We start from the raw sequence: 27,312 nt of genomic DNA, 5'->3' as shown, positions 1-27,312 counted from the left end.
TGGGGCCTTCTGCGTGCAAAACAGATGCTCTGCCACCAAACTGTGGCCCCATCCCAGTTTCTGCTTTCTCTGTGATTGGGGCAGACCCTTCTGAAAGATACTTGGTCTGCCATGGTCTCTTCAGATGGTCGCATCTAATTTGACCCTACCTTGTTTTCAGAGAGGGGTGTTGGGGAATTAAGAAACCACTCCATTAATTAATCAATTAAATGAAATTGGCATCAGTTATGTTAAAAATGAACAGTGCAACGAGAAGATGAAACCTTGTGTATTTCCCCCCTTCTCTTTAGGTATACTTATCATTGCCAAACTACCAGTCTCTGACTGAAGGCCATTGCCTGATAGCTCCGATGCAGCACTATACTGCAGCTACTCTTCTCGATGAAGACATCTGGGAGGAAATTCAGGTGGGCAAAATTTCAGATTTGATGTGGGCCATGTTAGTATCTCTGGACTTAACTGCCTTTATAATAAAATCTAAAACCATCCCCAGCACAGCATCCCTCCAGTGGCTGTTGCTGCTATCTTACATTACTTTTTTAATGTATGTAACACGCTTTGGGAACTTTGGTTGAAAAGCAGTATATGAAATATTGGTTGTATTCGTAAATGCTGTGAAATGCAACCCAGCCCATGTTAAGCCCCATTGATTTCAATGGGGGACTTTTAAAAGCAGCTGTTTAACTTTTCCATTGAAATCACTTGGACTTAAAGTGCTTGACCTTTGGTTGGAATGTGCCCTGTATGTATGTTTATACATAGGCATGACCCTCATCCCCTCTAATGGAGACAGAACAGGCAGCCCCCAGGTTGGTAACCACTCTATTCTGCAGGCATCCATGGTATACAACAGGAGTAGGCAACCTTGGCTCTCCAGCTGTTGTTAACAACTCCCATCACCCCCAGCCACAATAAATTGTGGCTGGGGATGATGGGAGTTGTAGTTCAGCAGCAGCTGGAGAGCCAGGGTTGCCTACTCCTGATATCGAAGTTATGTTCACAGGTTGACATCAGTATTCTCTCTAATTTTTTTTCCACCTGTGTGCAGAATCAATTTTGTTCTGGGCGGCAGTATCAAGGCATTGTGTGCACACATGCATTCAGAATGGAGCCTTCCTGATTAAACCTGAGTGGGATCGAAAATTAACTGAGCGAACATCAAAAAATGTGTGAGCGCATGCCTTAGAGGGAACACTGGTTGACATTCCACACAGCAGTATACTGGTGTTAGGGGCCTACTGAGGCTGCTACACTATATGAAAGTCAGCCCTGGCGGTGTTGTGCAACAGGGCAGTTGTGCAATGATTGAAAACACCATCTGGGTAGTTGCACAGAGCTACTTCCATTGTTTCTGATGGAAGCATTGCTTTGCTACTGCACAGATAACGTTTTAAGTGAAATAACTTTGGTACTGTATTTTATATTTTCTGTTATATATTGTAATTTGTTTTGTGATGTGTTTTAATTGAATGTTTTTTATTGTTGTGTTGTTGTGAGCCACCTAGAGAACAACTTGTTATGGGGCAGTTTACAAATAATGTTTGTTTTTGTTTTTGTTTTATTTATTTCAGATTAAAATTAAACAGAGTTAAAGTATTCTTCATCTAAGAAAGCTTTGATTCGGTATTTTTAGGCTTCTGGAAACTAATATGTGGATGATACTACATTTTAAACACTTCAGAATTTAAATCCTTTGGCTTGGGCAAACGGGCCACAACAGTGATCGCTTGTTTAATTATAATTTGTAGAAGATACAGTTGTCAAGCAAGATATTATTCTTATTGAACTCAGTATAGGAATGGTTTACATATGAGGATGATGTTTATTTGGGAGGATTAATGGAGTCAGCTATAAGTAATCCATGCCAAGAGCCTTCTAGGATTTGGTCTTATGTAGAGGCAACTGAAGTTCAGCGAGCAGCTAAATATAGCATAAACTCTGGGAAATGAGAGGAAATACTTGTTTTTATAATGGGAAAGTGTTATTAAATATGCCTGGGAAAGTCTGCAAAAACTATGCTGCAAAGAGCAAATCTCCAGAGTAGATTGGGCAATTATGCACCCACTAAATAACTAAAATGCAAGTAAAGCCTTTATAATCACTTAGAAAATGTTCAGAGCTCTTTCATATTTGTTTTCTTTGAACATTCTCTCTTGCACACCAAATTCTAGGGAGGTGTCTTTTCCTTTTAACATGTTAGGGCACGATGTATAGGAGTTGGTTCTAGTTTCATCTTTATGCACCACAGATCCATAGACTTTGGTTGTGAATAGTAGCTTCATTATATCAATTAAGATTAATGGAACATAGAAGAAGGCTTAAAAAGTGATCAACTCAGGAAGTAGAGTCCAACCTGAACCCAACCCTCAAAACCTGATTAGAAGGTGTCCCCCGCTCCCCCACCAGAGCCTGCAAAACTAACATTCAAAAATAAGCAGTTTTTAAAAATACCTATTTAGCTTGAGAAAAATGGTTAATCATTTGATAGAATTACATTCCACATTTGATCTTATTCTGCATGACGCATAACTGAACCGGTTATTGAACCACTTTTTAAAGTTAATGTCAGAACTGGGTATTCGCTACAGGAAATGATGTATTTATGTATTGTTTATATTTCTATGTAAAACGCTTTGAGAACTTTGGTTGAAGAGCGGTATATAAAAATTTGTAGTAGTAGATGAGGCAAGCAGCTATTTACAAGTAGTGAGAGGATGCTATACTTAGGGATTTTTGAGGCAAACCTTATTTGATCTGAGGTGGTCAACCAAAATGATCTGGGGTTGGAGCTTTGACTTTTACAGCCAGCTAAGCTAATGGCCATCACCTAACACAAGATATGGCCGTAGCCTTCGGTTTTGATTCATTAAGTGTCATTGTTGACTCTTAGCAATCACATAGATAGATAGATTCTCTCCAGGATGATCTGTCTTGAACTTCAACAAACGGAAATACTTTTTCACACAGTGCATAATCAACTTGTGGAATTCTCTGCCACAAGATGTGACATCCAACCTGGATGGCTTTAAGAGGGGTTTGGATAATTTCATGGAGGAGAGGTCTATCAATGGCTACTAGTTGGAGAGCTATAGGCCACCTCCAGCCTCAGAGGCAGGATGCCTCTGAGTACCAGTTGCAGGGGAGTAACAGCAGGAGAGAGGGCATGTCCTCAACTCCTGCCTGTAGGCTTATGTTCTTAACTTGACTTTTAAGGTCTCTCAGTGGTGCATTCATTGTTTTCGTAATCGAGTCAATCGACCTTGCTGCTGGTTGTCCTCTTCTCTTTACTTCAACTTTTCCCAGCATTCTGGACTTCTCAAGGGAGCTGGGTCTTTGCATAATGTGTCCAAAGTATGATAGTTTGAGCCTGGTCATTTGTGCTTCAAGTGAAAATTTTGGTTTGATTTGTTCTATGATCCATTTGATTGTTTTCCTAGCTGTCCATGGTATCCTCAAAAGTCTTCTCCAGCACCCAGGTTCAAAAGTGTTAATACTTTTTCTATCTTTCTTCTTCAAAGTCCAGCTTTCCCATCTGTAGAGTGTCACAGGAAAAACCCTTTTCCGAACAATTCTAATCTTTGTAGGTATAGACACATCATGGCATCTAAATATCCTTTCCAAAGCCTTCATTGCAACCCTACCAAGTGCTAGTCTGCAGCGTATTTCTTGACTGCTGGATCCTTCACTGTTGATGGTCGATCCTAAAAGGCAGAAGCTATACACCACTTCAGTATCTTCATTATACATGCTGAGCCTGGTTGCTATACCCATTGGCATTAGTTTAGTCATTTGGTTTAGATGGCTTTAAAAGGAGATTAGACAAATTTGTGGAGGGCAAGTCTGTCAATGGCTGCTAGTAATGATTAATGCCTCTGAATACCAGTTGCGGGGAGCAACGACAGGAAAGGTTTTATACCTTCCTCTCCTGATTGCAGGCTTCCTAGACACATCTGGTTGGCCACTATAGGAAACAGGATGCTGGACTGCATAAGCTATTGGTCTAATCCAGTAGGGCTCTTCTGATTTTATGGTGTCAGAACTAATCCAGATTTCTACTTTGGTTTTTGAGATGGTTGAGAAGTTTCAATAGGGGGGGTTAATTTTTTTTACTGAACAAATTAAAATAACCTCTAAAGTGGCTTTTACACCAGAAATTACAGCATTGTGCTGAGAAGAAAATGGAAAAGGCAGTATGAAAGCAGGCAGCCATAAATTTGGGAATGTTGCCACTAATTATTTCAGGCTGAAAGATATAAAAGTGTATGGTTCAGCCATGTTTCATTGCTCTTTGGTTACAACTCTAGGATTAAAAATTATGGGTAAGATTAAACTCAAGGTTACCACCACTGAAACACAGGTGAAGTTCCTTATTTCATAGCTGAGCCATCATCTCTATACACAACTTTTATAATGTCTTTTAACTTTAATAGATTGATATTTTTAATATTGAAATTTAATATTAGTACTATTTCAATTATTTTTTGTCCTGCTATAAATATATTGTAAACCACATTGAGATTATTTTAATGAAAGGTGGCATACAAATCTGACTAAATAAATAGCTAGCAAGATTTCTATTCTGCTTCTGTCAGAGTTTTAAAAAACAAGTTTTGTGTTGATCACAGACTAATACAGTCTGTTTTTTGCTTTTATGTTATGTGCTCTCTTTTGTTGCACCCTTTTCATAATAGGTTGGAAGATATTGTTAAACAAACCTCTTTCAGACTCAGGTTAAGGGCCATGCGGTTTCATTTGTTGCCTGGCTTTTCAGTTTTCATTGATTCAGTGGTCAAATGATTGGTGGTGGTGGGAGACATGCTCTAGAGCACAGATTCTCAGTGTTGGGTTCCCCAGATGTTATTGGACTTCAACTCCCATAATCCCCAACCCCCAGTGGCCTTTGGTTGAGGATTATGGGAGTTGAAGCCCAATAACATTTGGGGACCCAACGTTGAGAATCCCTGCTCAAGCGATCCAAAAAATATTTTTGCATACCCTGTTTTGACATAAGCTTAGACAACATCTTAAAATGGGAGTGCATTGTGTTGCTTAGGACAGGGGTTCTCAAATGTGGGCCCAGATGCTGTTGGACTTCAACTCCCATAATCCTCAGTTATAATGGCCATATAGGCAGCCACATTTGAGAACCCTGACTTAGGATCAAGTGAGAGGCCTGTGATGTGTCCCTGACAGTGCTTGGCCCATGCATGCTGGCCCCAAACTGCATTTAGGAAAATTTAAGATGGTGGCACCACAGTCCTGCTGAGTGTGTTTTACCTAACTGAAAGAAAGCACTGGGGTCTTACAGTATGTCATGTTATAAAATTAAGTCATGCTTTAGTACTTTTGAAGAATGTTTGGCAAGTTAATTACATATTTGCATTTCAATTTCTAGTTGGTCTAAATAAATCCCAGTCACTTGACAAACATGTAGGTTGCCTATAGTTCAAATGTGTGGACCATTCTTGAAGCTCTTACTTTTGGCAGCTACTAGGGCAAAATAAGTGGCAAAAGAGCATTTATCCATTTTAATTTGGCTTGAAAGCTTCTAAAATACCATTGGCAGAATGGGAGCTAGTGGAAGTGACAGGCAGTAATGTGTCAGCTGTTGAATTAATTCTTGGTCTCTGCAACTAGAACAGCATAATGAATAGTTCTGCTTACTGGTGTGTGATTCTTGAAGATGCTGGCCAGGGGGTTGTTTCAATTTAATTTGCATTTAAATGTCAATGCTACTTGGACATCCTGATGCCAGTAGTTTTGTTGACAACTCTTCGCCTGCCTTCACAGCGTTTGCTTGGCTTTGTAGTGATCTTGAGGCAGATAGATGTGTTTTTATTACAGGGCAAAGCATGAGCTGTAAAGCAAAGTCTGAGGCAGAAGTTTCATGGGGTCTGTCTTTATATCATTTCCAAAGAATTTTTGCAATCTTGATTTTTCAAGTGCTATAAAAGTTGCTCCCTCAGCCCCTGTTCTTTCAAGCATGTCCCGCTGCTTGCTTGCTTATTTATTTATTTATTTATTTATTTATTCATTCATTCATTCAATTTTTATACCACCCTTCCAAAAAGGCTCAGGGCAGTTTACATTAAAACAAAACTATTAAAATCAATTAACTGTTAAAATAGATTAAATTAAAATAGAATAAATTAAAAACATCTTAAAAAACAATTAAGCTATCAGAACAATTAAAACCCTGAAAACCAGGTTAGCATTAAAACAATTAAAACTAATTAAAAACCCTGAAAGGCCAAGCCAAACAGATGGGTTTTAAGGGCTCTCTTGAAGTCCAGTAAGGAATTAAGATTGTGAATTTCTGCTGGGAGTGCATTCCAAAGCCTTGGAGCAGCTACAGAGAAGGCCCGCCTCTGAGTTGCCACCAAACAAACCGGTGGTAACTGGACAGGCTGTTCCAATCAGCTTGTCCATATCCTTAGGAGTCACAAACTGGAACTGATCCAGCCTAATCGCATAAGAGAAGTTGCTGGACACCTCCACATCAGATACTGAAGCAATTGTGGATATGGAGTCTAAGTGGGCCTGAATACGAGAGATTTCCCCCACAAAGAATTCGTTAAACACATGACAGTGGGTAATCAATGGTTCCAGATTTGGATTCAAGGGAGGAGGGGCACATATTAGCCCTCTCACAACCCTGAACAACTCCGCCAGAAGTGAGCTTGCAGATGCAATATGGGCAAAAAAGAATTGCTTCTTTGCCGCACACATTGCCTGAGCATAGGTCTTCAAATGAGCTCTATGATGCAATCTGTCGGATTCAAGCAGAGTCTTTTTCCACTTGCGCTCCAGTCTTCTACCTCGCCGCTTAAGCCCTCATAGTTCTTCATATACCAAGGGGCCAGTTTTGAACCGGGTCGGAGAGGATGCTTAGGTGCAATCATATCTATTGCCTGGGTGAGTTTGTTGTTCCAATTCTCCACCAGGGCATCAACAGGATCACCGGCAGAGCCAACACTAAATTTATTTTTATTATTTATTTATGCGTCAAATTTGTACAACACCCCAAACTTTTATCTCTGGGCAGTTAACAATAGCATAAAACAAGTAAAAAACAAAAACAAAAAACAATTTAACAATTTAAAAATAAACCAGAAATTAAAACCTAAAAATTTAGGAAGCTGAGAAAGCCTGGGCGAAAAGATGGGTTTTCAAGTGTTTTTTGAAAATTGCCAGATCCCTCCAAGGCTTCTTGAAATCCTATTGGATCAATAACCTTCTTGGGCGGACCATCCTAATAGATGGGATCCTGTGAAGATGGGAAGTGATTGTGAGTCCAATCTTAATCAGATGATGGTCCGTCCATGACAATGGGGAAAGCTCAGGAGTCCCCACCCACAAAACATCATGCTGATAAGAGTGAAAGACCAAATCAGGTGTGTGATCAGCAATGTGTATCAGTTCTGAGACCACTTGGGATAGGCCTAGTTGTCATGGCCACCATGAACTCTTGAGCCGCCCCGGACAAATTGGTCCCAAAATGAACATTGAAGTCCCCCTGCATCACTTGCCTGGGGGACTCCAACACCAAGCCCAAGACCAAGTTCATCAGCTCAGTTAGGGACTCTGTTGAACAGTGGGGCGATCGATACACCAACAGAAGTCCCAGTCTATCCCTGGTTCCCAAACTTAAGTACATACATTCGATATGATCCAACACTCTAACAGGGATCCTTATGAAAGGGGACCATAGGAACATGAGGAGCTGCCTTATACCAAGTCAGGCCATTGGTTCACCTAGCTCAATACTATCTATGCTGACTTGCAGCAGCTCTCAAAGCTGGGAGTCTTTCCCAGCCCTACCAGGAACTGGTGGGAACTGAACCTAGAACCTTTTGCATGGAATGGATGCTCTTTCACTGAGCTGCAACCCCATCCACTAAGGGAATATCTTACAGCAGAGAGCACTCACATGGAGACTCCCATTCAAATGCAAACCAGGGCAGTCCCTGCTTAGCAAAGGGGACAGTTTATGCTTGTTACCACAAGACCAGCTCTCTTTCACTGTCTTGTGCCATAGGAAACAACATTCTGTTTTTGAAAATGTTTCTGTGGTTTGGCTATGTAGGCAAAGCAACACGTGATGTTAAGCACGTTAGCATGTAGTGACAAGCCTGTGTGTACTCATGAGTAGCAGCAACATGGGGGTGCAGTTTAGATTGGGACCAGAGTATTCAGATAGGTTTAAAAAACCTTTGACCTTCATGATGAAAATCATCGCCCCTCTAAAGCAGCTAAGTGCCTTTTAGTGGCACTTCAGTGCCTGCTTAGGGAAAGTGTTCTACATTTTCATCAGGGAAAGTGCACCGAGGCAAATGATTAAATACTCGATCAGTAAATGCAGTTAAATAAACACAAAGGGTTTGACGCTGTAGCCCCAGTCCAAATTTCACCCCTGTGCAGCTGCTACTCACGAGTACAGTCAATCCTGAAATGATTAAGGAGAGGAGACCTGGTCTTATAGTAGCAAGCATGACTTGTCCCCTTAGTTAAGGAGGATCCACCCTGGTTGCATATGAATGGGAGATTAGAAGTGTGAGCACTGTAAGATATTCCCCTCAGGGGATGGAGCCACTTTGGGAAGAGCAGAAGGTTTCAGGTTCCCTCCCCGGCTTCTGCAAGATAGGGCTGAGAGAGATTCCTGCCTGCAACCTTGGAGAAGCCACTACCAGTCTGTGTAGACAATACTGAGCTAGATAGACCAATGATCTGACTCAGTATATGGCAGTTTCCTATGTTCCTATGGTCACCAGTGCATTTAATGCCATGTGTAGTTTGGACCTTAGGCTGTTAGAAACTTTGCTTGTTTGATAGAACCTTGGAGATTCACCTATTTAGCTGTAAAGTCTCACCCTCTAAATGATCTTGTGAAAACCAAATGCTCTTACTAGTACCCTGGTGATAAATGTGAGACCTTCTTTGATGGAGTGTTAAGTGACAGACTCACAGACATACAAGGATTCTGTAATATAGAATGTAGTCTGGAAACTGTAGTTAGTACAGAATGTGGCGGCCAGGTTGGTCTCTGGGTCATCTAGGAGAGACCATATTTATCCTATGTTGAAAGAGCTACACTTGTTGCCGATAGGTTTCCGGGCAAAATAGAAGGTGCTGGTTATTACCTATATAGCCTTAAAAATCATATAAGTGCTGTCAAGTCGGTGTCCACTCTTAGTGACCACATAGATTCTCTCCAGGATGATGTGCCTTCAACTTGGCCTTTAAGGACTCTCAGTGGTGCATTCATTGTTGTCGTAATTGAATCCATCCAACAGCGTCACTACTTTTTCTGTCTGTCGTCTTCAGATTCCAGCTTTCCCATCTATAGAGGGTCATGGGAAAAACCATTGCCTGGACAATTCTAATCTTTGTAGGTATAGACACATCACGGCATCTAAATATCCTTTCCAAAGCCTTCATTGCAACCCTACCAAGTGCTAGTCTGAGCCGTATTTCTTGACTGCTGGATCCTTCACTGTTGATGATTGATCCTAAAAGGCAGAAGCCATCCACCACTTTAGTCTCTTGATTATCAATTCTGAGGATGGTTGCTCACTGTCATCAGTTTAGTCTTCTTTACATTTAGTCATAGTCCCATTTTTTCACGTTTCTCCTTGACTTTCATTACTAGAGCTAAAAAGCTTAGGCCCTGGGCATTTAAAAGAACACATTCTTCACGTGAGCCCCATGACCGCCCATTGATCATCTGGAGCGGTTCGTCTGTGGTTGCTGCCAACCTGTCTGGCAGTTTCTCGGGGATGGGCCTTTTCCGTTGCTGCCCCTGAGCTTTGGAATGCGCTCGTGGGGAGATGACTTGCCTAGCAAGCAAGAGGTTGCTGGTTCGAATTCCCGCTGGTATGTTTCCAAGAATATGGGAAACACCTATATCGGGCAGCAGCGATATAGGAAGGTGCTGAAAGGCATCATTTCACACTGTGCAGGAGGCAGCAGTGGTAAACTCCTCCTATATACTATCAAAGAAAACCACACAGCTCTGTGGTTGCCAGGAGTCGACACCAACTCAAGGGCAGAACTTTACCGTTTTTACTCTGTTGAAATAAGAGCCTCCCCATCTCCGGCAACTTTTTAAAAGGCACTGAAGACATATTTATTCACCCAGACTGTTAATTAGATTTATAGTTTTATTACTTTCAATTTATTTTAATGTTTAAATTATTTTAATTGTAATTTGCCCAGACAAATAAGTTTTGGACATTACAGAAATATAAAAAATAAAAAATAAAGTATTGCTGCACCAGCATGACCCATATGCCCTGATATGCTGTGTGTCTTTTGATGCTGCCCGAAGGTGGTGGTAGTATTACAGCTGCTATTTATAAACCACTTTCCAACAAAAAGTTTGCAAAGCAGTTTACATAGAAAATGGTCCCCTGCCCCCAAAGGGCTCACACTCTAGGTAGACACCGGCAACAGCCACAGGAGGATGCTGTGTTGAGGATGAATATGACCAGTTACTCTCCCCCTGCTTAATATGAAGAGAATCACCACTTTGAATGGTGCTTCTTTGGCCTGTTAGCAGGGCTATGGATAACCAAGGTACTAGGATAACCATGTTACTCCCAATCCTGTGGGAGTTTTGGACTTAATTGTTAGGCCTATTAAGACAAGGGTCACCTTCTACAATTAGGCAATCACTGTCAAATGCCTTGATTTGCTTGGGAAATCCGAGTGTACTGCTTTGTTATATAGGAATTAGTGTAGGGAATTGCCAGTGTTTATAAAACAGACATATTGAACTTTGTATTGAACTGTTAACATGGCAGTTAGCTCCTAGTGTAATACGTGCCCTAACTGTACTAGTCTGATGATGCTTATGGGGTATAAAATAAAATGGTGATCTCTTTAAGCCATGGGTCTAATGATTTGCAAATGGTTAGTGACTTGAGATGCTTCCAACATGTGATTTGCGATGTGATAGCATTCAAAGGTGATCAGGAAGCTCTTTGGCGCCTCCCTCCCCTCTACCAGATCCCATCACAGCATTTCAAGTTAGGATACCGACATCATCTCTCATTTTATTGAGAATCTAGACTGTGATTTCCAGCCTATCTGTTTGTCTTAAAACAGCCAGCTTCCAGGCGCCACTCCAGAGATAAACCGATCTCCTCTGTAATCAATTGTGACATTCTATCCTATAGAGGAGAATGGGCGAGTGTGACCACAGGTCAAGTCTGTTACAGTAACAGGTCAGGTAAACCTCTGCACAATGGAGATGAAAGAGCTAAGATTGCTTTTCTTTAAGGGAATATTAGTATCTGACTTAAAGGTCAATCACGCCTGATGAAAATGTCACTTTTTGATAAATCGTGTAATTGGAAGGAAGGGTGCTCTTTGGAGTCAATACAAGACAAGGTATAAACTTATGGGAAAATGGACTCTGAGACCCCCTATTGCTGCTGCCTCCATTTATGGTCCCCTCAGATTTTCGAAAGTTCAGGATACCTTTCATTTGACAGACAAGACAACATCTGACACCGGGATAAATATTTAAAATGACTCATCATGTTCCAGTGCCGAGCTCATTATGTGTTACATCGAATGTAATGTGACATTAGCCTATGCAAATAGAAGGCTTCTCAGTGATAGCAGAAATGGATGCAGCTTCATTATCATTATGTAGTTTATTTTATGTTTTGGAAGCCATAGTTAATTTGGCTCTCTCCCTTCCCTCTGTTGCAGATATTCAGAAAAACCTTGGTAAAGATGTTTGAAGCTCAAGAGCTGGATTGTGTCTTTCTTGAAACAAACTTAAGCATCAAGAAGCGATATCACATGGTGTATGAATGCATTCCTCTCCCAAAGGAAGTGGGGGATATGGCTCCCATCTACTTCAAGGTTATTGATTAATGAAGTTTTCGAGTTCTGTTCATTTTCTAAGAGCGTTTTTCCCGCCACAAAAGTGGGAAATGTGTATGAAACGCCAGACATGAAGCAAGTTTATTTCTCACATTAGCTTACCTTCCTTCTTCCCAGTAAAAGTGTTAAAGTGGGGATGGGGCTGTAGAGCATCGGTGGTAGAGCATCTGCTTTGTATGCAGAAGGTCCCAGGTTCAATCTCTGGCATCTCCAGGTAGGGCTGGGAGGAGGCAACTACAAATCCACTTGCCAGCTGACCACTGGTGAGTGTACTCAGTCCTCTTGGCACGCAGGACACCCAGATCTCCTCACCAGAGGTCTCATTTCCACTGCCATTTTTGAGAAGGTAAGAAACTGCAGGAATCCTTTCTGAGCAGTAGGAGAGGGCTCCCATGGTATCTTATCATCTCCATGCAGATTCACTTCCACTGAACAACGGCCAACATCCCCTAAGGGGAAGATCTTACAACAGACAACACCCATCCAGGTGCAAACCGGAGCAGACCCTGCTTAGCAAAGGAGGCAGTTCATGCTTGTTACCACAAGTCCTGCTCTCCTCCTTGCTTCCCCATACTTCAAGGGGAACACTTGAATGGGCGAGCTCTCGTTTATTTTAACACATGATTTCTCTTGGCCCTTCTGTGTTCACTTTTACAGGCAGTGAGGCAAAATGAGAAAGGTGTGTAGCGGGAGTGGGGGTCAGATTGGAAAGGAGGCATGCAACTCAGAGCCCCTCATAATCTCACTGCCTGTAGAGAACCGTGTAGGATAGCAGTGATATACAAACAGCCCTCAGTGTCTCATCACAACAGAATATTGTAGGAGCTTGTGTGGATTATGAATGTTTGAGCCTTATGGGAACGTAGTTTATGTTAACATAATTTAGTAGTAGCAGTGCCTGAAATCCAAAGGATAGATACAGGAAATTTCACTTCACAATGAAAATGGACACATGGCACAGTGAGCCAAATTTTGGGTTACAGCTCATTTGACCCATGAGTATACCCCTTAGGTTCTGGCCACAATGGCGTGTGTTGTATGTGTGCCAAAAAGGGAGGGAAAGGCTAATGGAGCTTAATGAATTCTTGGAGCTCTTAAGGGTCTGTGGCTTTTTAATTCTGTAAACCGGAAGTTCTCGCTTCAAGGTAAGTTGTGTCAGGCTTGACTGCAGTTCTGAAACTATCAAAATAAAAAGTGAAAGCTACTGAATAAAATTAGTATGAAATAAGTCTTCAATGTGCTTTAATTTATGTAAATTGAATTCTACAAATTGTAGCAATGTCTCCAAGGTAATTTCTTACATTATGAAATTAATATGCATTATTGAAATTGCATAGTCTTCCTTCTGATCAGCTTTTTATTACAAATGAAGCTCTATTTTATAGCGTCTAGTGCCACTCCAAGACTGTTTCATACACTGTTGCAATAATTTTCCAGAAAGCTATAATGGAGTCTGATGAAGAATGGTCCATGAATAAGAAGCTGATTGATCTGTCTTCAAAAGATGTTCGCAAGTCTGTACGTATTGGAGTTTGTTCCCTGTAGCACAAAGCAGGTTTTGTACATGCGAGTGGTGGTTTTTTTTTTTTTTTTTTGAGCCATGAATGAGATTTTAAAAGACAGGACAGTAAGCTGGGAAAAGATAATTCAATATAGTTGATGAGAAGATATTAGATTGGAATTCAGTTGCAGTGCAACTGGTATCAGTAAGATATATTGGAGCTCTATAAATAAAAAGGAATACAAATTTGATGCTAGTGAGCCAACTCAGGTGGGTGGGAGTTTGTTTGATGGGGAAAACCTTTTATAAAGGTAGTGGCTGAACATGCTGCACAGCCTTGCAAACCTGGGGAGGGGGGACCCTGCTTAGCAAAGGGGACAATTCTAAGCCACCTAATGGCGCAGTGGGGAAATGACTTGATTAGCAAGCCAGAGGTTGCCGCTTCGAATCCCCGCTGGTATGTTTCCCAGACTATGGGAAACACCTGTATCGGATATCGGAAGATGTTGAAAGGCATCATCTCATACTGCGTGGGAGATGGCAATGGAAAACCCCTCCTGCATTCTACCAAAGACAGCCACAGGGCTCTGTGGGCGCCAGGAGTCGACACCAACTCAACAGCACACTTTACTTTTACCACCAGGCCAGCTTTCCTCCTATGCTGCACAGCCTTACAATAAGAGCCGATATAGTGGAGCAAGAGCTCTGGACTTGGAAGGAATGACTGTAGCTCAGTGGTGGAGCATGTGCTTTGCATGCCGAAGGTCACACATTCAACCCTGGGCCTCTCCAGATGGAACTGGGAAAGGCTTGCTGGAAAAGCCTGGAGAGCCACCACCCATCGGAGTAGACAGAACTGAGCTAGATGGACCAATGGTCTGACTCGGTATAAGGCAGCTCCCTATGCTCCTAGTCATAGTTGCCTTGACAAGCAGTATATGAGGTTTGCCTTGCAACACTAGGAAGGGGGAAGCGATTTTTCACTTCTTTCCCCTCCCCACGAAAGCATCTAGGGATATGTCCACAAGGGTCGCCTCACAGCCATATTCCTAAATGCGAAAAGAGGATTTGCGGGGCAGGGAGTGAAAATGGCTTCCCCATCTGTCTCTCTAGTGCAGCAGTCAAACCTTGAGCACTGTTCGTTAAGTCGCTTCTTCTGAGGATGGAGCTTTTGCTCCAGACTGTGCGTTTGCTCTGCACCACTGAAGAGGAATGCTTTCTGCCTTTATTAACTGAAACGTAGCAGTAGTGTCCAGGGATTATATTGTTTGCTAGGAAAGTGTTAAAGGCTGGGAGTGTACTTGGAACCCACGGTTGTTTCTCTCTGGCTGCACAGCATAGTGGGAGAGCTGGTCTTGTGGTGGCAAGCATGAATTGTCCCCTTTGCTAAACAGGGTCTGCCCTGGTTTGCATGTGAATGGGAGACTCTTAAGTTCATTCTCGCAACCATTTTCGGCGGGCAGGCGGGGGGGAGGCAAGATTGAGTTTACCTCCCCCCAATGATTCCAATCCATGTGTGGGGCACGCGGCTTGCATGCCCACACAATCCACGCTGCTCTGGGCAGTGTGGAGATCTGGAGGCTGGGAAAATGCCAGCCTGGCCTCCAGACATCCCTAAATTTACCGTGCGGGGGAGTTGAGGGGTTTCCCCTCAGGCCAGAACCAGGTGCTCCTGACTCTGTCTGCACAGGCTGCTTGTGATCCAAGCATATACATGATCCCGGACCTAGGGGGGAAAGGGAGTGCCTGCATCTTTTTACCCAGGTAAAAGGCCAATTAAAAACCCCGGGCTACCCAAGGAGGCAGTGCCGGGATCGGACTCAATCCTGGCGCTTCATACCTGCAGCTCGACCCAGGTAGGCTGCTCAAGCCTGCGTAGGGCTGCTTGTGTGGACAGCCTTTATGTGTGAGCACTGGAAGAGATTCCCCTCATGGGGTGGGGCTGCTCTGGGAAGAGCACCTGCCTGCTTGCATGCAGAAGGTTTCAAGGTTCCAGAAGGCTCCCTGGCATCTCCAGATAGGGCTGAGAGAGATTCCTGCCTGCCACCTTGGAGAAGCTGCTGCCAGTCTGTGCAAACAATACTGAGTTGGATGGACCAATGGTCTGACTCGGTCTATGGCAGCTACCTATGTTCCATGTCAGCCATTGGCACTGGTATCTGCCACTAGGGCAAAACTGGTCAGGGTTTAGCTCAGGTATGAAAATGTCTAAAGCCTGCACTTAACATGGGCACTTAATATGTGCTCATATGGGGCACATATGAGAACCTCAGCTGCTTGGGTGAGGGGGAGCCTTTGCTTGCAGTCCAGGCAGTCTTCGGTTTAGCCAGCAAAGATAGTTTGTGCTCTGCACAAGAGCTATGGTGGTGGAGAGGGGGGTGGGAAAGCGCTTAGACCTGTTGGCATTCCCTCATTTCTAGATCACATCCAAACAGGGTCTGCTATGGAGATAAGGGCTGCTGGGAACTGTATTTACTGTTTATCTGGTTCTCACTCCTTATTGTTGGTTGGTGAAGATCTTTATTCCAGGCAGATGCTGTTTCAGTACCCCCCCAAATCATTTTTCTCTTAGATTTTGTTTTCACTGTCTAGCGAATGATGGGGTCTGCCTACTCAGCTCTGAGAGGAGACAAAAAAGCCTAGATCCATGGGTGCTTTCTGGTGGGCCACTGTGTGATACAGGATGCTGGACTAGATGGGCCTTGGGCCTGATCCAGCAGGGCTGTTCTTCTGTTCACACTAGCTCATACTAGCTCTCTAGTGCATAGATTTCCACTCTTAATGTGCTCTCCTCCTCAAAACATTTTTTCATTTTTACCTTTTTTCTTTTAGCTTTCTGCTGTAGAACAAACCGGGTGTGTTTAACTATGGCTTATTTAACTTTGTTTGCATATACTTAAGTCATAAAGCATAAGGAAATGTTAGCAAAGAACATTATTTCTATGTGTTTCAAAGCAATCAGAACCAACGCACCAAAGCATCATTTAATTTTATAGCTGCAAAACTAAATTTCAGGGCTAAGTGCTTCTAACATAACATAATTTGTGTTCCCCCTTTCCCCTGTTTGGTATTTCCATTTCCCTGCTCTTGAATCTATAGCACTAAATTGGTTATGGGAGTATGGCACTAAAATGATTTTTGGCAGAGCAAATTTTAAATGCAAGTTTGAACGCACACAATAAATCAGGATGGGATTGTTAACATGCTTCGCTAACTTAGCAGTCTAGGCGTATTCCTTAACTATTATGCCTCTGAAATATAGACACATGTTCCTCAATTGCACCTCATCAGGGACACAATGCTTAGAGGTATTGCTGAATTCAGTTTGGAAACATGTCCTAGGCATAATGGATTAAAGGTAGTGTGATGTTTGCACCTGTTTCCTGTGTCAGTTAAGGCAAAACTGTGGTTTTGATATGGAGCATAGCTTGGACAACATAAGAACACGGATAGGAAGCTGCCTTATATTGAGTCCATCTAGCCCAGTTTTGTCTACACTGACCGACAGCAACTGTTCAAGGTATCTTTCCCAGCCCTACCTGGAGATAACAAGGATTGAACCTGCAGCCTTCTGAATGCAAAGTGAATGCTCTACTATTGGGCTACGGCCCCATTCCCTATATACTGTTTACTTTTAATTTCATCTTCCTTAAAGGGTTCCATGAACTTCCTTGCATGATGATGGTAACTTTTCACAGAGAGCCTGATTCCGCCCCTCCCCCCCCAGCTGAGTGACACTAAAGAAAATACAGAACACATTTCTCGGCCGTATCACACGTTGCATGGCTATTGTTTGTTCTGTGGATATTCCAGTTTTACAGTGGTATTTCCAAGGATAAACATGCACAATGTGAAGTGTAGATACACATCTCTCTTCACTCTATGGGCATGTGCTAGGGAGACTCCAACCATTTAGGCTTCCTTGGTTTGTGTCCTTGAGGGTTTAGGGACATATATTTGCCTTGTGTACTTTAGGTGTTCACATCAAGTGGGAAGTCATTTTGATGTCCAAACTATAGCAAAGGTTTAGCCTTTTGGAACTACCTTTTTTGTTGAATCCTCTAAACCAAATTCAAGAAAACAGTCAAGAAGATTGGTGCAAAAATTTAGAAAAGATCCCAGTGTCTTTCAATTATATAATCTTTCTCAAGGGAATCTGAGAAGCAGCTCAATACAAAAAAGAAAGTTTTTTTAAAAGCTTGCATTGTATTGAGCTTTTCCTATGATTCCAAAATTCCCTTGAGACAAATTTCTTAATCAAAACACATGGGGAATATCTATAAACTTTAAGGAACATCAGTCCTGCCAGCTGTTTTCTCTTATGTTAGGGGCCTCTACAGCTGTATCTGATCCTTTTTGGGGGGCTTGGTGCCACCATCTAAACCACATAAGACAAACACTGACAAACTCAGCAAGGGTATGAAAGAGACATTATTGGCGGCTGCTCACCAATTAAGAAACTGGCTACAGCATCTGGGGCTTTTTAATTTGGAAAAGAGGCTTCTATGGGAAGACCTTATAGAAGTGTATAAAATTATGCATGGAGTAGAGAGAGTGGACAGTGTTATAGCCCAGGTGACCTTTGGTGCACAGCAACAGAGAGAAATTTTTCTCCCTCTTTCACAATACTAGGATCATCCCATAAAACTGAAGGCCAGGAAATTTAGGACTGACAAGCGCATAATTAATCTTTCACACAGCGCATAATTAATCTATGGAATTCTTTGCCAGGAGATGTGATGATAGCCACTAGCTTGGATGGCTTTAAGAGGGGCTTCGACAAATTCATGGAGGACAGGTCTATCTGTGGCTACTAGTCTGATGGCTGTCAGCCACTTCCAGCCTCAGAGACAAGATGCCTCTAAATACCAGTTGCAGGGGAGCAACAGCAGGAGAGAGGACATGTCCTCACCTCTTGCCTGTGGGCTTCTTTGAGGCATCTGGTGGGCCACTGTGTGAAACAGGATGATGGGCCTTGGGCCTGGTCCAGCTGGGCCTGATCCAGTGGAGCTTTTCTTGTGTAGTAACACATTTCTTTTCAGTCCTTGTATTGTCACCCATAATGATTCTGTGGAGGACTCCGGTCCTTCTAGGTTTTCTAGCTTGTTGGGTTCTATCTCTTCTTTAATATTCTATCCCTCCACCCCCTATCCCCCACCTCCCTGTCACCATTTCACCACGTTTCCTTTATGCCCGTTATATCCTTGTTTTCATTAGCAACCAAGGACTCCTGCTCGCCCATCTTGGCTCAGAGGCTTCTGGCATTCGTATATAAATACCTATATGCCGAATCTTTTACCTGGCGTGGGCGTGTGCTCTCTCTTTTCCTGCCATTTGACTTTTTTGACCAGTTGGTCATGTCTTTCTGTCTGCTCTACTTCTGGTTCTATTCTGTCTCCTTCTGGTTTATCTGAAAAGTTCACACCCTCACACCTTAGGGGATTTTGCTTGCTGAACTATTTATCACCCAGTTCCTTTTGGCAATCCTGCAGGCATCATTTTAAAAGTCTCTCTGCAACCTTTTTTATTTTAAGCGCCAGTAGTCTGGTTCCGTCTTGGTTCAAGTGGAGCCCATCCCTTTTGTACAGGCTTTGCGTGCCCCCAAATGTTAACCAGAGCCTAACAAATCTAAACCCCTCCTCCCATCACCACCATCTTACCTACACTCAGCTCCCCCTGTCTCATTGGCCCTGCATGTGGAACAGGTAGCACTTCAGAGAACACTACCTTGGGGGTCCTAGACTTCAATATGCTACCTAGCAGCCTAAATTTGGCTTCCCGAACTTCCTGACTGCATTTACATCGTTGGTGCTGAAGTGCACCACAAGAGCTGGCTCCTCCCCAGCACTGCCTAAAGCCTGTCTAGATACTTTGTGATGTGTGCAACCTTTGCACCAAGCAGGCAAGTCACTGTGTGGTCTACACACGGGTTACAAACCCATCTCTCTATCCTCCTAACAATCGAATCGGTCACTACTAGGAGGCCCCCAACCCGCATAGGAGTATCCTCTATGTGAGAGGATATTGGTGCTTCACCCAAGGAAGGGGTTCCTTCTAAGGGAGCATTCCCCTCTTCCTCAGACTGATGTCCTCCTTCCCTGAGAACTTCATGACAGCAGAAGAGCTGTCAGCCTGGGAGTGGGATGCCTCTGTCGCATCCCTAAGGGTCTCATCCACATACCTCTCTGCCTCCCTGAGCTTCTACAGGTCAGCCACCTTGGCTTGGAGGAAACACTTGTTCCCTGAGAGTCAGGAGCTCTTTGCACTGATCGAACACCCATGACTTCTGCTCCTCAGGCAGATAGTCATACATACAACATTCCATGCAATATAATGGGAAGCACCCTCTTCCCTGCTGGCATTCTACTTTCAAAACTTTTTATTGGATATTTTAGAATATATAGAGCTTGTTTACTTGAAAGATAGTTCTTAGCTGCAGTTGCCTGCTAATTAAAGGTTTTAAGCACTGTTCTCCAAGAAAATTACAAAAGTGGGGAGGTACTCACTTTCTCCTGGGTGTCTCCTTTGTATTAAAGGGGGACCACTTGTTTGCCTCCCCTCACACTTCTCCACTAAACTCCACACAAACTCCTTTCATATCTGTTTGCAAGCTCCTGTTCACAAAATCCTGGGTAGTAAATCTCCTCTGGTCTGAGCCTTGTCTTCTCAAGAGCTGCTTCCAAACTGAGCCACTTCAGGAATCCCACTCCCTCCCACCACAGACTTGAGTCAGAGCCCCTTTTGGAACTGTGGTAACATCTCTTTGTGTTGCTGGCCTCTGAGACTCAGGTTGAAATCATGTTGTTGTTAGGCCACTTCGGATGATCCTTCATCTGCTGGCCCTTGCACACTCAACAAGGTTCTGCATATGCCATGAGTGTGCATGACCTTTCTCCCTCCCAATATGCTGGGCCACCATTCCTTAACCATGTGAACGGGGTGGTTTGTCTGAATGCTTCTCTGCACACACTGCAAGTACTACTAACTGCTGATCTGACACCCCCCTGGCCCCCCCCCCACATATTAGGGAAATGTGCCAAGGGGTAATGGACATGCACACTTACAGCACACATCTGTATTTTGTGTGCAAGGGCCAGCAGACTAAATATGGTCTGAACAGGCCTTTTGACTTTTGCATTATTTCCCCCAAGCTTCTGGGCTGGGGCAGGCTAAGCATCTAAATCAGGAGTTCCCAACTTGTGGTCCTCCAGATGTTGCTGAACTACGACTCCCATCATTCCCAGTTACAATTTATTGTCACTGGGGGATGCTGGGAGTTGTAGTTCAGCAACATCTGGGGGTCCACAGGTTGGGAACCCTTGATCCAAATAACTAATTTAGTCTCAAGTATTTTGGAGAGTGGACCTTAAATGTGTTTCTTTGAAGCATATAATTAATACAGAGTTCCTTTCCTTGGCATGCGTGTCCAGGTTCCAAAAGGCTTACCCTACTTTGCTGTGGACTTTGGTTTGCAAGGAGGCTTTGCTCATGTCGTTGAAGATCAACACAAGTTCCCTTTTTATTTTGGCAAGGTAATTGAAATATACAGCTCCTGTTCAGAGAAGCCAGCGGATGAGATGTTTCCCATGAGCTATGCTAATTTATGTTTGCCTTTTATTGCAGAATGGAGATAGGCATGCCAGTTTTATTTTTGCATGCTTTAGAACAAACTAACAACATGAGTAAAGTTTTTTTTTTTTTTAATCTGAAGGGCTGAGCAGCAGAGTTAATCCATTCTGCATGATGCTGGGAGTTCAGCATGCAAAGCAGGAGTCATGATAAATGTTTGCTTGAAACTAATTGTTTTAGCAGAATCAATATTGTGAGTCTAAAGAGATTCAGTGATAGATTTAGGAATTAATCCAATTGCTCATGTCCTCCCCACCCCCAGTAAAATCTAGGATTTAGTGGGTAGCTGTGTGTGTGTGTATGTATCTTGCTCTCAATGTTCCCACACAGCCCTTAAGAGAGGTAGTTTGCATAGTACGTTTTCCTGTTGTACTCAAGTGGGTGAGTCACCTGTTCTTAAAATGCAAAGCTAGAATGATTACCCCCCACACACACACCTTTGCAGTCTTTGTTTTGGACAGGTGTGGGGGATTTCCAGGTTAATGAAGAGCAGTAATATTCTTCTGTGCTTGTCCTGCTTTTAAAGGAAATAATTGGTGGCATGCTGGACTTGGAGCCTCGGCTCTGGAGAAAAGGCCTCCAAGAAAACTTTGAAGACCAGAGGAGGAAGGTATTGCAGTTTGCCCAGAGCTGGAAAGCCTTTGATTTCACCAAAAGTAAAGAATGAAGACTGTAACCTGCTGTGACATGCAGTAGTTCGAGTGCCAGTGGGCCGTCAAGACATACAAAATTCCCTTTTAGAGAAGAATTGGTGTTAAAAGAAAATCTGGGTGTTTTCAACATTCCTAGTAAACACCATTAAGAGGCAAAATTATATCTAAAGGGAGGCAATTCATCATGAGAAACTTGGGTATTGAAAGACACATTAATTTCAGTGGTACCATGTGGACTTAAATGCTTGATGAAGATTAACTTTTAAATCTGTTTAATGAGGAATGTACAGAAGTCTATTTTGTACCTCTTCCATTCATTTTCCTGTATTTGTCTATTCTGTAAAATGCTATTCTGTCTTGCGAGATTCTAGTTCAGTGAGGTGTGTTTTTAAATTCAGCACCATGTTATTTCTTTATTTGTAATGTCTTAGATTTGCTGCTTAAGGTGTACATTTTTTTAAAAAAAACCCTTTCAAATAAAATCCTGTTGAAAGTACAACTCTTTCTTGGAACATTCTGTCCGAGGCATAGTATTGCAATTAAAAACAAAATAGATTTACTGGCATTTAAACATAAAAGGGAAAACATATTTTGTAACCTGACTAAATGCTATACAAAAATAGGAATATAGGAGAACCTTGTTAATTGCGGACTTCCCTTTTGAGTAAGGGAGCCTTTTTCTGGCCTGGTTTTGTGAAATAAGAAAAAAAATGCTTTAAAAAAAAAAGGGATATTGCTGGACAGCTGGGGACACAGCATGATAGAGCATTCCCCTCCCCCCCAATTTCCCCCACTTCCAGGCCATTTTTCACCCCATTTTCCTCAGACCCTTCACCCCATTTTTGCCAGCCCTTTTGCCCTGCTGCCTCAGGAACCTAACTCCCCCGATTTCCATTGCCGTAATGCTCAGTTATCCCCGGTTTCACTATCCATCCCCCCACCCATGGAACGGAATCCCCCACGGATAATGGGGTTCTCCTGTATAAGATTAATTAGGCAAAATTCTAAACTGCTTTGTGAAAAGGGGATGCTCAAAACCTATCTGGTTCCTTTTATGTTTTTCTTTTTATTTAGTCACTGTAAAGATTTCAGAATGGAGCCAGCCACATATTACAGGTGAAACTCGGAAAATTAGAATATCGTGCAAAAGTATAAGCATGCATATGTATTCAGTACTTGGTTTGGGCCCCTTTTGCAGCAATTACTGCCTCAATGCGGCATGGCATGGATGCTATCAGCCTGTGGCACTGATGAGGTATTATGGAAGACCAGGATGCTTCATTAGCGGCCTTCAGCAATTCTGCATTGTTTGGTCTCATGTCTCTCATCCTTCTCTTGGCAATGCCCCATAGATTCTCTATGGGGTCAGGTCAGGCGAGTTTGCTGGCCAATCAAGCACAGTACACTGTATACTTTTCAGAGGTCCGATATTGTTCTATTCTACAATCCTTGTCTTCTTGGTTCCATGTAATATTCTAATTTTCTGGGATTGTGGATTTGGGGTTTTCATGAGCTGTACGCCATGATCATCACAATTATAACAAATTAAGGCTTGACTTATCTCGCTTTGCATGTAATGCGTCTGTCTCATATATCAGTTTCACCTTTTAATTTGCATTACTGAAATTAATGGACTTTTGCACGATATTCTAATTTTCCGAGTTTCACCTGTACATGAGCTCTAGCTGCTTCAAACAGCCAGCGTGGTGTAGTGGTTAGAGTGCAGGACTAGGACTGGGGAGACCCGAGTTCAAATCTTCATTCAGCCATGATACTCGCTGGGTGATTCTGGGCCAGTCACTTCTCTCTCAGCCTAATCTACTTCACAGGGTTGTTGTGAGGAGAAACTTAAGTATGTAGTACACCGCTCTGGGCTCCTTGGACGAAGACCGAGATATAAAATGTAAAAAACAACACAAAGCAAACAAACCATGTGCTTCATCTAGACATCTAGAAGAGTGAGGAATTAGGTAGAGAGAGCTCAGTATTGTCTACACTGACTGGCAGTGACTCTCCAAGGTTTCAGGCAGGAGTCTTTCCCAAGACACACCTGGAGATGCCAGGGAGTGAACCTTAGATCTTCCACATGAAAGCAGATGCACTACCACTGAGCTATGGCTCTATCTCCTGCCCAAGTTAAACTTGTTCAGGGTCTTTAGTTCTGCCATTTAACAGAGGAAAAGTGATTGGTTCCCCCCCCCGCCATTTTCAACATAAAGTGCTCAAAGCAGTTTACATTTTTTAAAAGAAAAGAAAAAAAGAATAAGATTGTTCCTTGTCTCCAAAGGGCTCACAATCTATATACACACAGACACAGACACACACACGCCCCAGCAGTAGATGCTCTCCCCCTGCTCAATATAAGAGGTGCCTTATATTTAGGTACCATTTTAAAAAGTGCTTCTTTGCCCACTTAGCAGGGATTATTAGCTACTGAGTCATTGTATTGTTAGCCATCAGGCAAGCCAATGGCTAGATTATGAATGGTAGAAATCTTGTAACGAATCAGACTGGACACAGGCTAGAGGTCATGTCAGAACCTACACCATGACAGTGACAACAGCAAAAAAGTTATATTTCTCCTCCACCATTGTGTCTGCTCAGTGTCCTCTTGCAGAACTGTTTCGGGGAGTAGAGGTTTATTGGATGAAAGAAAGCCAAGTGCAGCCATACGCAGCCCACTGTGACCAATTTGCAGTACATTATGCAGGCAAAATTGTTCAGATCCATTCCAACTTACACTTGGCAGGCCTCATGCTTAGACTTGATGCCATCTGTCAAGGCCCTCTGTTAAAGGCTTTCAAGGAATGTATGAAGCTGCCGAATACTGAAGTCAGACCATGAAGCTGAGTCCTTTGAAAGCAGTCTCTAGGATCTTAGGTCAGGCTTGACAATTCCCAGGCATCAGCTTGACATGGCACCTGGAAATTTAAGTGTGAGCCAGGCAAGGAACTGGCAGTCAAGAGTGAGCAAGCAAAATGGGGACAGATTGCTCCATCTGGTTGCCTTGATCCGTTGCCTTGATCCGAGCCAGACAGACACAACCAGCAGAAGGAGGGAGCCACCTGTCTGTGCCTTGCTTGCTTGCTTGCTTCTCCTCCTCCTCCTCCTCCTCCTCCTCCTCCTCCTCACTGTGTCTGTCTGATCCAAGCAAATCATGGATCCATACGACCAGGAGGAGGAAAGAGCAACCGGCCTCACCTTGCTTGCTCATTCCTCCTGGTTGTGATGCTCCATCACTCACCAAAGCCAGATAGATACGACCAGAAGAACAAGCAAGATATAACATCACCAAGCAAGGCAGGGATTGCATACACCCCTGTGAAGCATTGCCAGAGGTGGGTAACAAGTCTAACTCCCTCATGCGGAGGGTGTTGCTAGGGGTGAATGATGATTCTTCCATGGGAACAGCAAGCAATCTGGCTCCTAAATCTTTGGGCCTGTCTTTGATAGCGGGATCTTCCCCAGCCCTGCTATCTGAGGTTCCTTTAAACTGGAAATACTAGGTATTGAACTGGACACCTGAGAATCATGTGCTTGATCACTGAGCCGTGGTCTCTGTGCAGATAGGCACTCAGTCTTAAGTTCGCAGTAGTTCCATGGACTTTGGTTGGTAGCTCATTATACACTGTATGTAATCAGTTCTTTGGCGATGCAGCCAATACCTGTGCATCTTGTCATATGTAATCTGCACAGAGTACAATGCATACTAATTCTTCTAACACTTGGTGTCTGAAACATGCCAAAAATACTTGCAGCCCTTCATCAAATATTAGGATGAGTCAGATGAAGCTGCTTTGGATGTTGTGTGCTCCAGAGAGAGAATGCCTTTCCCTGTATGTGGTGTCAGTATGTATTTGTCGGTGGCATTTCTTGCCTCCGGGCTGGAGAGCAGTGGATGGAATTTCTACATTGAGATTTTTTGCTGTTTCAATGGTGTTCAAACCAATAATGCATTTCTATGGAATAAATGGAGACCCTATCTACTATATTTATTTGAATCCAAGTCTAGGTTTTTTTCAAGTTCTTGGATGATAGAAATTGAGGGGTCATCTTAAATTCAGAGTCCTCTTCTTTTCAGGTAAATACAGATATAACCTGAATTTAATTTCAGTTTTTAAGGGGGAGGAAGCAATTCTTGAAAGGCCTTGGCTTCAGGCCGTTTAAAATCTTAAAGGGCAAGATCCAGCATGTTTCAATGGAAACAAAATAGATTAGTAACCAGCAAAACTGATAAAAGATGAGTAGGGGAAGTGCAGCTCCACCCAGAACAAGCTGCACACCATCTAGAATAACCAGGACCATCAGTTATTACATCTTCAGTCCTATCTGGATCACTTTATTCAGCTTCATGCTGGTCCAAAAGTACCCCCACCCCAACCTGGTTTTGAACTTCCACTATACCTTCTAAGCATCCAATAAGGAAAATGAGAGAGAAAATAGCCCCTGGTTATAGTTATAAAGTCACCCCTTGCCAACCACAAAGGTTCACTTCCTGGAAAACCTCATGCTAGGTGAATTCGTGGTTGACAAGGCATTAAAACCAATGGGAAACGGGGTTAGGGGAATCGTGGTCTCATCAAGACTGAAAAAAAGTTAAAAATAGAAAAAACTGCCCCCTGAGCCCTGGAAATGACCCCCTAAGCCCTGGAAATGACCCCCCCAACCCCCCAAATTTCCAAAAAATCACGCCCAAACACAGATACTTAGGTTGCAGTTGGCAAGACTTGCCACAATTTCCCAGTCACGGATATTCAAATCCGTGATTGGGAAACCCACGGTTGGCAAGGGATGACTGTACTCCTTAAATTATTCTGAGTTGTTTGAGTATAGCAGTATGCCTGATCCCCACATTTTGAAAATAATAATCTCTGTATCACTTACAGAGCTAAGCTTTTATTCCAAACTAGCCCTTTGCTCTGTAATTCACATGTTTTGTTCGTTCAATTTTTTTTTAAAGAAACCAGCTAACGTTTTTGCCAAATTGTTCCCATTTCAATGTCTTCTATTTTACCCTCTTGTGTGCCCCTCCCCCAACCTGATTTGTGGATTTTTTAAAAATAAAATGCAGTTGCCGACCTGTCCAGTATAGACCAGTCCTGAGGTTTTTATGGGCCTCTGTGCCTTTAATTAAAAGTTTCATCCTTGCAGTTTATGCTTCCATTTCCTATTCATTGTAGTGGTTGGTGCAGTAGTAATGAATTGCTTCTTAATTTATCTGTTTCTGTTGAGGCAAGAATGCCCAATAATTAACCTCTGACTACAGGGATTAGAAGTGGATTAAGAAGCAATTCTTCACAAATTCCCCAGTCATATAAATCAGGAAGCAGTACATTTTTTAAAATACATTTATATCCCGCTTTTCCTCCAAGGAGCTCAGAGCAGTGTTCATGCTTATTTTTATCCACACAGCAAGTGAGGATAAAACAAGTGGTGGCGGGCGGGGGGGGGCAGTGGTGGTGGTGGTGGTGGCGGCGGCGGCGGTGGGTGGGCGAGGGGGAGAAAGTGTCAGTGGGCAGGCGGGCGGGGAATGAAAACGGCGGTGGCGGGGGTGGTGGTGACTGTGAACAGAGGGAAAACCAAGAGGGAGCGGGGAAAGGAAGGGGGAGAACTAGAGGCACAGATGCTCTGTGC

The 27,312-nt window shown here is 43.0% G+C and overlaps 1 protein-coding gene across 3 annotated transcripts in view; it reads left to right on the top strand.

Annotated features, from left to right (window-relative positions):
* CWF19L2 (CWF19 like cell cycle control factor 2) overlaps positions 1-22,177 on the top strand; it is a 109,323-nt gene extending 87,146 nt beyond the window's left edge. For 2 of the 3 annotated variants that reach the window (XM_053311519.1, XM_053311521.1), the window contains exons 14-18: positions 291-407; positions 11,719-11,874; positions 13,333-13,413; positions 20,827-20,928; positions 21,552-22,177. In XM_053311519.1, the coding sequence (XP_053167494.1) occupies positions 291-407; positions 11,719-11,874; positions 13,333-13,413; positions 20,827-20,928; positions 21,552-21,692 (597 nt within the window). In that variant the 3' untranslated portion in view covers positions 21,693-22,177. The remainder of the gene's footprint in view (positions 1-290; positions 408-11,718; positions 11,875-13,332; positions 13,414-20,826; positions 20,929-21,551) is intronic. The other variant, XM_053311520.1, reaches the window with a different exon arrangement.
* The last annotated feature ends 5,135 nt before the right edge of the window (positions 22,178-27,312 follow it).

This window comes from Hemicordylus capensis, chromosome 3 (genome assembly GCF_027244095.1).
Source record: "Hemicordylus capensis ecotype Gifberg chromosome 3, rHemCap1.1.pri, whole genome shotgun sequence".
Classification (NCBI taxonomy): Eukaryota; Metazoa; Chordata; class Lepidosauria; order Squamata; family Cordylidae; genus Hemicordylus; species Hemicordylus capensis.
Note: the sequence above shows the minus strand (reverse complement) of the source record. Positions and strands in the feature narration are given on the sequence as shown.